We start from the raw sequence: 13,578 nt of genomic DNA, 5'->3' as shown, positions 1-13,578 counted from the left end.
AGATAACATCTAGCCAAAGAAATAAGTGTTCTGTGTCTTGCTAAATTGTAATAACTTGGTCTCACAAAGAAATGCAATAATTATACTTGCCAAGAAAGGAAGCAGATTCTTCCCATGCAGTTACTGGCCTGGTGGGCAAAGTCCACCTTGCAGGTGAGTGAGTAAATGCAGCTGAACATGTCCACATCCTCTAGCAGGAGTGTGTGGGCGTCAGGCAGGACAGAGCCAGCCAGAACACTGCTGATTCACTAGGTTCTGTCTGCTACATAGCGTCTAATTCTGAAAAGTGATAATAAGAAGAATATAAGATTTTTTGCTTTTATGTGGCAACAAGCTGGATATGCCAGGTTACCTATCAGTTCAAATCTTACTTAAACCAGTAGCAGATTCATAGTTCTTATTTTGCAATATTCTGGACAAATATTAATATTCTAGCAAAAATGGCATTGACTTTGAACCCCAAGATTGCCTTAATTTTACATTGCTCTGAAAGATAAAATTTCTGTTTCCTGTGTTCCCAGAGAATTCATTCTATGTTCTTTCAGAAAGAAGAGATCTTGCATCTGTGGATCTAATTCTGACATTTATACACTTGTGTAAATTGGCAGTAACTCCAATGAATTTTTATGTCATTTAGAAACTAGAGGCATTTTTTCCTTTAATGCAACCAGATACATTCAATTAAATTTGTTTCCTACTCAGAGTTGGCTCTGAATGCCCTGACAAAATACCTCTACAACTATTTTCTTTACTCTTACTGAAAAATTCCCATGATACTAGAATGATAATCTTCTCCAGGATCAGAGATACTTCTTTCAACCAAAAAAATCCATGCCTGAAGCTCCAGTTAGATATAGAATAAGTGTGTGCTGACACATGTCACCAGTGCTTCAGAATCAAAACTAGAAGAGAGCAGGTGCTATAGTGCAGAAATATGCCTGGCAGTCGGAAAATAGAAAATTGCCAAAAACATGGCTGTCTAAATATGTGTTATAAAAAGAGATGAACTGCACATGAACTTTGGGAGTTGTTTACAAAAACAAGCAGAGCTTTAGGATATTAGATGCCCTTCTCCTTAATCACCCCAGAATTTGATAGGTGAGTAGGAGACTTCTAAAGGCATCAGTTTCAGGGACGTAATTCCCATTGGCTTACATTTCTGTCTCTGATTTAATGCCAGGGGAAGTGATATTCAAACCCAACTTTTGCCATTACACATGCGGTTGCCTATGGGGAAAATTACAGTGGCTCTATTTAAAGTAAACATCTAAAGTATCTGCCACCGATTTCCAATGTAACCTTGGAGAAGTGACATGACATAACGCTGTTGGCTCTATTTCTCCACTAAGTTACATACTATCGCAGAAGTGCACAACAGTAGGAGGAGACAGAATTTGTATTCCCTTCTGCCCATTTCTCAATGTATATATTCACTCTTGAGATGTATTTGCCAGGATTATCAAGGTGTACACCATTCAGGAATCTGAGGTTGTGGTTGGGTTGATTACAGTGGCAGCAGTGCTGTTCGTCCTTCTTGTTACCAAATTTATGTGGACATAACAAAATGGGTGTGCCATAACCAAGCTAGTGCAGCAGAACTGAAGATGTTCTAAAGTGATCTTGAGCACAGACTATTAACCAGAACACACACTACCCTGAGTATAAAATCAGATTATAGCCCATGCTGAAACTCATGCTCCTTTGTCTACAATCTTGCATGATGAAGAGAAATTTAGCAGAGGGCTTGTTTAAAATGCTCTTGCACCTTTTTTGTTGAGATGCTTACTTCTAACACAAGCAGAGTTGACACCAGATATGGACAAAGTACACTTTGCCTGTGGAAGCAGTGTGTCAGATGTAATAAACTTATAATAGCATTCCTGTTTATTTTGCCTGTGCCAGAGGCCAGAAAGCCACATTTGCTGCTTTGTCTGCTGCTGGTGGAGGAGGGACAGTCTCTGTTGGAGAACCTTTTTTTCCTCAAAAGCAAAAGTCACTACTGCTACACTTAAGGGCGTCCAGAGCAATGAGCCCAGGTTTTTAGAGCTCACTTCATGTTTTCTTTGTCCCAACTTTTCTCTACTGTTCCCGTATTAGCATGAGTTTAACATGGCCCTATGACCTATGAGTGGGGTCCAGCTCTTTTCTCCTAATAAGCCCCTCAGTCCCACACATTTCTAATTCCTCACACTGACAGAAATGTAGGATTTTGCCTGAGCGAAAGCTCAAGCCTGGGATTTAGTCCATTGTTTTCTTTAATTTTGCTATGTTCTGCTTCAAAGAGTTCATGTAACAAGACGAGGGGCATCGAGTTAGAAGTATTAAAGACACAAGAATAATAGCCTATGCTGACGGATAAGAGTAAAAAAAAATGTCTTCAGAGTCTGTCTTCATTTGCGGTGGTGCAGCTGTGCTGGTTTCAGGGAGGAGGCAGGGCTGTGGCACCCGGCCTCCAGCTGTGGGCTCAGTGCTGCTCCCAGGCACTCGGGCTTCGCTCCCAGCCATGTCAGCTGGCGTCTTGGGACGTAACCTCCCAAAAGAAAGTCACGCTGTTGCTTTATGAACAGGGAAGTTTTAAATCCTCGGAGTTTAGAGGCTGGGGATTTTCTTCAGGAACGTTCAGTTGTTTACTTGGGCAACTTTGTTCAATTTTTAGATCATCTTTTTGAAATTTTCACTAATGGCCCACGTCCCATTATTTATGTTACATGGGAGCAGAATAACCACCCCAGTAATGTATTCCCCGAGACTTACAGCTAGACCATATAAGGAGAAAAAATGTGTTTTCCCTGAAACCTGCTTTGGTATTTACTACAAAATACACCCAGAGCTAAAATATTTATGCTGTGCATGGATTTTATCACAGATAAAACCTTATTGTTCTGAAGAGGAGAGTGCTGAGTGAGCAAAGGATGTGTGAATCCTCATATCATGTCCTTCATCTCACTGATCCTCTTGTCATCAGCTGCTCTGCCCACAAAAACATATGCAACTCCTGCTTAGTGCATTCGAAGACGCCCATCTTATAGCAGAGTTTGTCCAGGCTTTTATGCTGCATGCGTCAAGTACTTTGTGGCCCTTCTCCAGGTTACAGGTGGGGACAAAAGTTCCCCGAAAGGTGAATTTTCTGACTGCAGGTGGTCTCAATCACTGACCGCAGCCGCACCCAAGCGCAGGTACCTGGCAGGGCAGTGGTATGTGCATGAAGCTTCTGCCCTGGGTCTCTCTCGGCGTGCCAAATGAAAGCGATTTAACACACGGTGCAGCAGGAGAGTTGCTGTGGTGGGCAGAGACGCAAGGAGCGAGCCGAGCTCCTCCTGCCTGCGGCTCAGCAGGGGGAGCAGCTAAATTTCGCTGTGCTGCCTTCAGGGTCTCCCGTGGACTGTCACTTGCTGGCTCATTTTTTGTCACATACGCTCCCTGCCCTCACCCCATGCCGACACTCGCTATGGGCACTCCCAGTGCTTTAAATTCAGGCCGAGGTGGTTTTGGACCTTCCTTGCTCGCCTTATGCCAGGGATGAGTTTCCCTGCGCAACGGAGATTCTCCATCCAATTTCAAGTGCTTTGCTTTGCTGAGACACAAAGTATCTTAACAGACTGGTGAATCTGATCCAGAAACTTTATAAAGTAGCAGGAATATTTGGGTATATCCCAAAGAAACTCTTCTCACCATTCCCAGAATGCAAGACAGTAGGATTACACAGTGCCCAATAATTCTGCACTTCATAAGTGGTAGCATAGTTAGAAGACAGAAAAAGATTTTAGGGATGAATGGTTTGCTTTTAGCTCTTTAAGATAGCTGTTAACCAACAAAACTGCTGCTTTAAAGAAAGTACCTTTATGAAGCAGTTTATGAGGATCAAGTTGCAAAGCTCAAAATGTTCATACTAAAAAATATAACCCTGAAAACTGGGTCTGGAAGGCAGCAAAGAATCTTCCTTTACAACATGGATGCTAATAAAAGAAACCAAAAATTGCCTATTGTCATAGCTTTAATATTAACACTGACTGCTTTGGCAAGCTTTAAAGACTGGACTGCACTATAAAACCTAAAAATGTCCTGGACTTGGAGTTGTTTACACAAAATATGAGGAGATATAAAGTTACAGAGCTGGGGGTTGGAAGAGATGGCTTTAAAACCATCCTCCGTGCACTGACGTCACGTGGAAGCCAGCTGCTGGGATGATGCTGAACGGAACTGTTTTTCAGTTTGCAAAAGTTGCGGAGTTATTCAAAGACAGCTGCAGATGCTGCCCCAGTTGAAAGGTTGTGTCTTGCTTAGATTTCTTATTTCTTTTAAAGATCAAGATTCGCAGAACTGGATCCCAGCTAGCTATGCATTTCATTGCTTTCACTGCTGTTTAGAAATGGACTTCTAAAGGATTTCTTATTCCATGAAAGGTACGGTTACGGTTTATTTTAAATCAGTGGGTTTGAACAGTTAAGATTAAAAAAGAAAACAATTTACTAATGTGGCAAACAGTTATTTAAATATCTCTCTAATGTTATTTATATGTAATGTGGTGTTTGTATATGTTATATATTGTCTTTATTCTTAGAGAAAGACTCTTCATTAGTTCAGTTAGTTTCTTCAGAGCAGGCACAGATATATCAAGAGAACAGGGATGACAGGTAGCATTGTGAGCACTCGAGTCTCTTCCCTTCCTTCTTTCTCGCTCTCTCTCCCTTCCTTCCTTTTTTCTTTCTTTCTTTCTTCCCTCTCTTCTTTTTCTTTTTTCTTTCTTTCACTCTCTCATTCATCCCTCTTTCTTTTTTCTTTCCCTTCTCTCTCTTTCACTGTCTCACTCAATTGTAGTTTATTTTTATGTATAAAGTGCACAGTATTGTGACACATGGCACACTTTTGTAGTTGAACAAATACATAAATTTACAATTTCCTTAGTCATCTAAAATACAGCACTTTCTTGGAAATATAATTTAATCACTTTTTTCCCTGTAAAATGAAGGGAAGATTTGTGTATCTGAATGGTTGTGCACATCCAATCTAATTAATCTCTGTTGAAAAATAACTTAGCTGATGTCACTGCAGATTATTTTCAGAAGTTGATAGAGGTTGGTTGCCAACTGTGTTCCATTTTTAATATGTGGATAGAAAAGGCACAGGTAAGATATGGGGGAATAATAACATTAACATCAAATAGTTGCTTAAAACATTTTTTTGCTTGCAAGGAAGAGTTACGGGAAAATGAAGCTGATGTAGGCAAAATTGATTATTTGCTTGAATTTGATTGCTGTAATGAGCTTCTGACCTTGTCTAGGACATGCAGAAAGTGCCAATACTGCAAGAGCATGGATACTGTTCTGATCCACACAGCAAATTATAATGTGGCATTTTACATTGCTTTGGGTTGCTTAAGCTATGTGAAATACCCATGGGGACATCTTGGTGCACTATACAGACAGAGGGTATACTACCAGGACTACAAATTGGATTTTATTGCTAATAGGGAAAAAATCCCAAGCAACTGCCCCCCCACCCCCAAACCAAATACCAAGAAAAAAAGGGGGGGTGGGGGGTGGGGATTCATAGAAATAAGAGTTAAAACTCTCTGAGGAATTTATCCACTGTACAATAGCAGCAAAACCATATAGTCATCCAGCTGCTAACATCAATAAACATGAGTTTTCTTCTCAGAATTTATGTCAAGAGGAAATCAGAGAAGCATGAGAAGCAATACAAGTTTTTTGTGGATCTTAGAGCTACAAGTGGCTATCTGTAATTTCTGTAACTAACCTCTTCCAAGACTTGATTTCATTTTCGTGGTGTCCAATCCCTTTTTATAATCAGAGACCCATATGAAACAACTTGGAAACTGTTAAGATGAATGCAAACATGGCAATAGTAGTTCCCCGCACTCAGAAACCACGAGGGGCCTTTTCAGTGCTATATGCATACTTGAAAGGAGTACATATTATACGTCTATTCTTATTTGTGTAAAGAAAAATATGCTATATAGTGTTGACTTTCTAGTAATAGGCTGCTGATTGAAGCATGGTTATTATTACTAATAGTGCACTAGCAAAAATTACCATTTCTGCAAGTCGAAAACAGATTATGCCTGCCTCTCTTGTTCATGACTTTACAGCATTTATATGTTTTTCTATTTCTTTCTGACATGTATTTGAAGGATTCTAGTGGAGTGGAGTTGACTTTTGTTTGTTTCTCAGAGATGTCTTGAAAGGTTATAAAGACATAAATGGAGCCGGAAAGGAAAGGAAAGGAAAGGAAAGGAAAGGAAAGGAAAGGAAAGGAAAGGAAAGGAAAGGAAAGGAAAAGAAAGGATGCAAATTACTGTACTAAGAATTGCAAACTTTGAATTAGCAAAGTGAGAAAGTATTGAAATGTTTTTAAAGTTCATTAGCAATAGATGTTTAGAATGCAACAGGTCTTAAGTGCAGTGAAATTTTTTTGTAAGTTGTTTTTGGTCAACACTTACTGAAGCCTCCACAAAGCTGAAACATTGGCCTGGAGAGGTGCAGTCTCTATAGCCTGGCTGCCTTCCCTAAGAAGCCATGAGCAAACCAGTGCTTCACTTCTTTTGTGATGAGAATGCTGTGCTATCTTTCAGCAGCTCTTAGTTTCAAGGAGTTTTATGGTTTTATAAAGCAGGTGGAGGAAAAGGGGTCTGAAATCTGTTTGTAGATAGTTGAGGGACAGATTGCCATTTCAGAGCTCCAAGGCAGGTGTGAATCAGAGTTTGAAAGAGAAAGCTCCAATACCACGTTACATGGTGACATGGTTACACCATCGTGAAATGGGCTGACAGAGATGTTTGGAGAACAGTCAACTTGTTCTCTAAGTCCTCTGTCCAAAATTGCTTGGGGTAAACAGTTTTGCAACCTCTGAGTTAGGGTTGGGCCCATGGCTGCCAGTTGAGAGACCCTGTAGCAGGACTTCCTATGACCCAAAGACCTGAATAACCCATTGGGCTTCAGCTGAGCTCTTCTGCTTACTTGTTCATAAAAGAAGCTGACTCCAAGTTTGGCATCAGCTTCCCAGTCAGCTGAAATAATGCAGACACTGGTAAGCAGTGATTACACAGTAGCCACAGCAGAATCAACAAGGCTTGTCCAATAAAATACAGGATGGGGAAGAATTTTGCGTGAATCTCAAGAATGAATTTTCACTATATCAAAGAAAATGTGGGCTATAAAATGGGCAGTTCTTGTGAGCTGACAATCATTGCCCATCGGTCAGGGAAATGAACAAATTCCATGAGGGTAAACTGGGCTTACCCCTAGTTAATTCTCTGGTAATTCATTTGCCTGCCTATACGCTTGGTTTCTGGCAGGAGACCAAAGCAATGCAGAGGCATTTTGTGACTAGTGTCCACCCAAGTAACCCAACAGCTGGCTTTGAGAGCCACAGTTAACAAACTCAAGTATCAGTGTGTGTGTACCGCCATTATACCACAGGAGCTACCGTAACTGAATGAATGAGTGTTATTTTTGCCTTGCTGGCATAGTAAATGTGCTGATGGTAGTGTAGTTTCTATTGTAAAGCCTAAGGAAGCAAGAGGAACACCAGGCCCATAAAATCTGTAATTGTTTTGCTCCAAAGTCAGATGATCAGGTCCAAAATATTTCCCTTAAAATATACATATTTAGTGGTTCAATTGATAATTTTTCATTCACAGATACTAAGATACTAAAAACTTCTGAAGGGGAAGGAGAAACTGAAGCACAAATGAGTTAAATATTCTGAGCAAGGTTTTGAACTTGATTTGAGTTAGTGCTATTGGAAAATAGTTTCTAGTTTTCCCTATGCTGGTCCTGGAACTAACATTTATAGATTTAGATTTGGAAATCCAAAATACAGGAACTCTTTAAAATGACCTATAGTCCTTTATATAGTAGAATGATGCTTTCTAGTGTATATGTATTTGTTACCTGTTAATAGCTTTCCTGTCCTGTTTTCCTTCATGTTTTCTAAAGCATTCATATAGCCATGAGAATTTTCTGCATGTATTAAGTTTACAGTCTTCAATTGCCAAAATAATGTCATAGTCTTTGTTATGCTACATGCATGTGTGAAAGGAGTGGACGAGCAAACATGATACCTTTACACTTGCAGTTGTCTTTTGAACAAACATAAAAATAGCTTTCACCCTCAAGGGCAGATGTTGCAGGATCCCAAGGCCCTGAAGTGCCATTCAATATCATGCAGACTCAAATTTCATTGAAAACAGGTTTATAATGAAGAATAATGGCAAAGATGCGAAGTGGCCATAGTACAGGGCCTGCTGTGGCAGACGTTCCTGAATTTTATGATGCCGGATGCGTGTCCCTCCTCCCCTTTCCAGACTGGGACTCTCTGCCTTTGCGTTTGTGTCCAATAATGCTTAGTTCGTCCATACTCTAGTTACACTCCAGGTATATATCATGCAATCGTGTGATGCTGTCTCCTGCAAGCACATTTTGGTTAATTATTTGGGGGTTTTGCTGGGTTGTTTTTTTCCCCAGAAAGCTCGAATCAAACACAAGTAAGACTTATTCTGATAAACTTCCAGGAAACATTCAGGGAAGAAAGACAAAAAGCAGAGCTATCTTCTTGCTGTTGCATAGACTGTAACCATGGACCTGCGTAAACAACTGGAGAACACTGAGAGGAACTGGAATAAAGAGAAGATGGAATTGCTGGAGAGATTTGACAATGAAAGGAAAGAATGGGAATGTCAATGGAAGGTCATGCAGAAGAAAATAGAAGAGGTACTTTTAAACAAAACTCTGAACACTAATATTTTCACTTGGAGTGAAGTGACGAGGTGTTGCTTCAATTTATTTTTTTTCTGATTTATGTCCTATTTCTTATCTGTCACTGGAAGTTTCTAATAGCTGCTGGTAGGATGCAAAGCCTGGGGTTAAGCAGTATTTCCAATTGCTCATTTAATAGTCATGAATACGAGGCAGGAGGTTAAATGTCACTTTGTGTGACGTTTGCTATGATATTGTTGGCTATATATACTGCTGCCAGTTCTGCTGGGCATGAGCCACACTGCTCATATTATACATGCTTTTTTCAAGGACATGCTGAACAACCGCATATATGGGGTTTAGGAAAACACGTATTTAGTAACAAAAAATCCAGGTATCATAATTCTCTGGCAAAAAGGAATTGGATGTCACAGGTCTGCTGGTGTAAATGGTAATATTAAAAAGAATGTCATTCATTAAATGCTGCATGATGCAGAATCGTTCTGGCTAGAACCTGCTCCATTTATGGGTGACTTTTAGTAGAGAAAACAGCTACAGTAAATAGCATGAAAGTCCTGACATCACTTGTGTTTACACATACTAACAGACACTCACTTCCTGCCATTTCTAATGCATCTCCTTCCAGAAATAGCTAAGGATTATAAGAATAATTATTTATTATTCTTTTATCCCCAAATTTTCCCTGCAGCAGAACCCTCTGGCACTCTATAATGCATAAATTGAATCTGCCTTGGCAACATATAGAAGCAAGTTTTTTCACCACTGAGCTTTCCACATTTTTCATTCTAATATACACATGGAGTGGTTTTGCTTGCTCTCTGCCAACACCGTCCCGTGGCTGAGCAACACAGGAATGTATGGCAGAGATTGCTCACATGAAAATATGAGAAGGAAAATGATCAGAGCCAAATGAATTGCAGCCATACACTGCCCGTTAAACCAGCCTGCAGCATACATAACTCCATAATGGCAGCTCTCTTATATTTACCTGCAGTTCTTGCAGCCTTTGGTATGATAGTCTTTACCACATTTTGTCTTTTGTGTAAGGACTTTTCTGTGCAGTCTTACCTAATTTCACCACCAAGGTTAGAGTGCTTCAAAAGTTAGTAATCTGATCTCTGTGGTTGAATTTCAGTTTGTTAGGTATGTGAGCTGTTTTGGAATGACAATAATGTGTTGTGAAAAGGTATTCTGGCTATTAGTAGTCCTGACAATGGCAGCAAAGACCATGTTTTTTTCCATGTTCGTTATTAGCATATGGATTAGGACAGTGTGACAGAGACAGAAAAAGAGATAAAGAATGGAATGGGGCTGAGGGGAAGAGAATGAAGCAAATCACTGGGTACTGCAGGAACAGACAAAACTGCAGATGATACCCCAAAGTTATTGGTATCCTAAGGTCCCCTCTTAAACTGAGTCTATAGCTGCCTTTGATTTCAGTTGCCTGACATTTCTTTGCCAGAAGCACCTGGCTGGAGAAAAGGGGAGATACCTTTTAAATGCCTTTATCTGTAGAGGGATTTCCTCAATAAAACTTGTGCTACCTTATCAGCTTGTATTTTTATTTGGTAGTTTTCTCTAGCCCACCAAAACCTAACTTAATTCCTGGATTCCTCCAGGAAGACTTACGTGGTTTAGGAGATGATATTGTTGAGTTATGAGGTGTTATGCTTCCTTCTTACTGCTATGCTGAGCCCGTATGAAGCTCTCATTTCTTGGAAGTGACAAAGTTCAGCCCTCAGGTTCCATGAGCAGCTGGGCTTTGGGAGTGAAATCTGAAAGCCCAGGATGAGGTCAACTGTCAAGTCTCTGAACGTGAGAATACTTCTAATCCACAGCACTACCCATGAAATGGCCACATGTCCTTCATGTTGTTATTCTTTTTCACTGTCCTTCCAAAAGCTGTTGTGATGGCCTTGTGCGCTGGGAGAGAGCAGGCAGGTGGCTGTTCCGAGGTCCCTGCTCTGTGGTTTCTTCATAAGAGCAAGTTAAGAATGAATGTTTATAGAGAGCCATGGGATTCTTGGCACTGGAAACGATACCGTAAGCAGAAGAGGTTTTTATGATGTTGCTATTTTTTCTAATTTATAATTTATCTCAGTTCCCTAGTTTGAATGTGCTGGGTGACAGGAATTAACACCTTTTCATTTACTAATGAAGCCACAGGCTCTCAGCAGGTAGCATGAAAGAAGGTAAGAGGGTGACAGCACATCGCCAAACAGTACCATTCTGCAATACTGATTTATCACTCCAGTCATAGGGAAGAATTCCATTTGCCTGAGAACCAGAAAAGTCTGCTCTAGTGCAGATAGCACTGTGTGTGATGAGAATTCACTTCCCCTCCTTAAATTAATATACTTTAACAGGCTGTAACATAGCCAGAGCCCTCTCCCTCCCTCCCATTCCTTCACATTCCCCATCCATCACATCAGGGCTGTGTCCGCCACTTCGTGTGCTGATATTACTTGGAAGACAACCTTACAGCTTCTTGCTCAAGGCAGGGCCATTGACGTCATGAGGTCTATTCCAATCCCATCCTATGGGTGGAAACCATAGATTAAAACCATGACAAAGAGTTTGTGAATGGTAACAGACCTTTCCTCATCCTGTGACAATAATGGTCTGTGAACTATCACACTATGTGACTCAACACTTTTCTACTAGCACATGTATAAAATCTTTCTACCTGGTGTGAAGCATCGTTCAAAATGGAAGTTGCATATGTTCTTTTACCATGAAGTTCATCACAGTACCATGATTTAATAGACAGTTCTATTGTTTTTTCAGCTTTACCAGGAGGTAAAACTTAGAAGGGAGAGCAATATGAACGTCCATGATAATAAGGCCATTCAGAGCAAGATGCTGCAGCTGTCCATGCATTCCCCTACTTTGGAAGAGAGTGGCACAGTGGAGCTGAACTATCAACACAGTGTGGCAAATGACAGGATGGAAAAAGGGAGTTTGCTCAGTAAAACAGGACACGAATGTAAAGAAACCAGAGCCAAGAGCAGAAACAATAGTCTGTTAATGGACAATCTGGGCTTTGACCATGAGGAACCTGAAGATAGCCTCAGCATCAAAACTTCCAAGAAAAATGCCAAGAATTATATTGGTGATCTCAATGTAGTAAGTAAAGTATGAGCATGTTTCAGCTACAAGGGCAAAGAAAATACTGAGGGCTTTGGCCTGCCAGGTTAACCTAAAGAACCAATCTCCCTGATTTTAGCTTTCCAGCAAGGCACTGTCTCTACTTCCACCTTGGTTTGCTATTGATGAGCATCTTCTCACTGTTTAAATGTGTTAACTGCGTGCTCTTTACCTCTAGTCATAACTTGGGGGCATTTTTGTATCTTTCCTTGTGCTACTTTCCTCTGCTGTGAGTCTTAAATGCAAATCACCACAAGTTTCAAAATAATTCTGGAGATACCATTTAAAAGACTTACATTAAAGGACTGTTTTTATATTTATAAAGGCTCTTAAGGAACTTGCCAGAGTCAGTGAAGAATTATGCAGCTATCAAGAGGAAATTCGAAAGAAGTCCAACCACAGAAGGTAAAAACATATTTGGACTCTATAGCCGAGGAAGAAAATGAATAATGAGACTGTGTGTTCACTTTGAAGAGGGTTTTGCTGTTGAATTTATTAGGAGTTGGGCAGTTCCTATCCTCCTAGTGTTTCAGTGCTCAGCATAAAGCTTTCAAATGAAGAATACTGAAATATGATAAAAGGGCACATTTTACTGGCAAAATGGAGTTTATCTATAGAACCTACAAAATGAAATTAGTATTTATATGAGATGAAATTGTACTTGTTTCTGATGGCTATATAGAGGATTCGGAAAATGAACAGATATTTCTGTCTGCCCTGGTCCCATTTCCATCTAGTTCTATACAACAGTGTATGAGTTTGTTAGGCTGGGAGGTTTCTTACATTAAGCCTAGATCTAGCCTTAAGTGAGGGAGATGTGTCAGGGACTGACAATCCAAGAGTGCAAAGAAGGCAAGAGAAGGAAGAACAACCATACATTTGTACTAATGGCAAGATAGAAAACCAAACCCTGAAAAGTATGGCAAATGAACGTTCAGCCATCTGTTAAAAATTCAATGTTCATGGTCTCCTTTAGCAAGCTAAACACCAGTCTTCCTTTCGAGTTATGCAGAAATTCTCAGAATGTAAGACTGAACCCATGGTGTGACAGGGTGCACACCGTGAGAGAGATTGAGAAAGGCTATGTCTCAGCTATGCTGTGACACCATGGAATTCTGCATCATAGAAGATCTTCTCAGATGGTCCCAAAGAGCAGAGGGACTTCTTACACTCCCCCATGCAATCAGTTGGCTGGCTGTCACTAATTTATTATTGTAGCTGGGTTAGTGTTTGCATCTTTAAAGCAGATAGATTCATAGCTGATGTATCGTTTCTAAATCCTGGCTGAGAAAGGTGATTTTTGAACAGATCTCAGAAGACACATTTGTACCATCATGTATAATGTTAGGAAACCTACATGAGGGATGCACTATGTCCTAAAGCTTGCTTCTTTCAGTTCATAGTCAGGTAGACTCTCACTGGAGTTATTAGAATTCACAAGATCCCACTGTCCTTACTGTAGGATAGGTAAGAAAACAAGCAATCATCTACAAAAGCTCAGAAAAAGAATTTTAGTGGCAGGGGAAAAGCATACAAGATTCCCTTTGTTGAGCTTTCTTCAAATTCTTTGTGTATGTTTCAAATATGCTGGGTGTATCAGCTGCAGCAAAGCTGCTCCCAAATCTTTTTAAGCAGCCAGTGTTAAAACACCTGCTCATGGGGAGAATGAAGCCATGCTGAAGTCCCCTGGGGG

The 13,578-nt window shown here is 40.3% G+C and overlaps 2 protein-coding genes across 5 annotated transcripts in view; both read left to right on the top strand.

Moving 5' to 3' along the window:
- Positions 1-8,600, top strand: part of SOGA3 (SOGA family member 3) — a 45,660-nt gene extending 37,060 nt beyond the window's left edge. For all 4 annotated transcript variants that reach the window (XM_049818243.1, XM_049818241.1, XM_049818242.1 and 1 more), the window contains 2 exons: positions 4,305-4,403; positions 8,487-8,600. The gene's annotated coding sequence lies outside the window, so the exon portion shown is untranslated. The remainder of the gene's footprint in view (positions 1-4,304; positions 4,404-8,486) is intronic.
- Positions 8,598-13,578, top strand: part of KIAA0408 (KIAA0408 ortholog) — a 32,611-nt gene continuing 27,630 nt past the window's right edge. Inside the window, exons 1-3 of the mRNA XM_049817683.1 lie at positions 8,598-8,732; positions 11,526-11,864; positions 12,211-12,290. Of these exons, the coding sequence (XP_049673640.1) occupies positions 8,598-8,732; positions 11,526-11,864; positions 12,211-12,290 (554 nt within the window). The remainder of the gene's footprint in view (positions 8,733-11,525; positions 11,865-12,210; positions 12,291-13,578) is intronic.

Source organism: Accipiter gentilis, chromosome 15, assembly GCF_929443795.1.
Source record: "Accipiter gentilis chromosome 15, bAccGen1.1, whole genome shotgun sequence".
Taxonomy (NCBI): domain Eukaryota; kingdom Metazoa; phylum Chordata; class Aves; order Accipitriformes; family Accipitridae; genus Astur; species Astur gentilis.
This window is presented reverse-complemented; position numbering and strand designations above follow the sequence as displayed.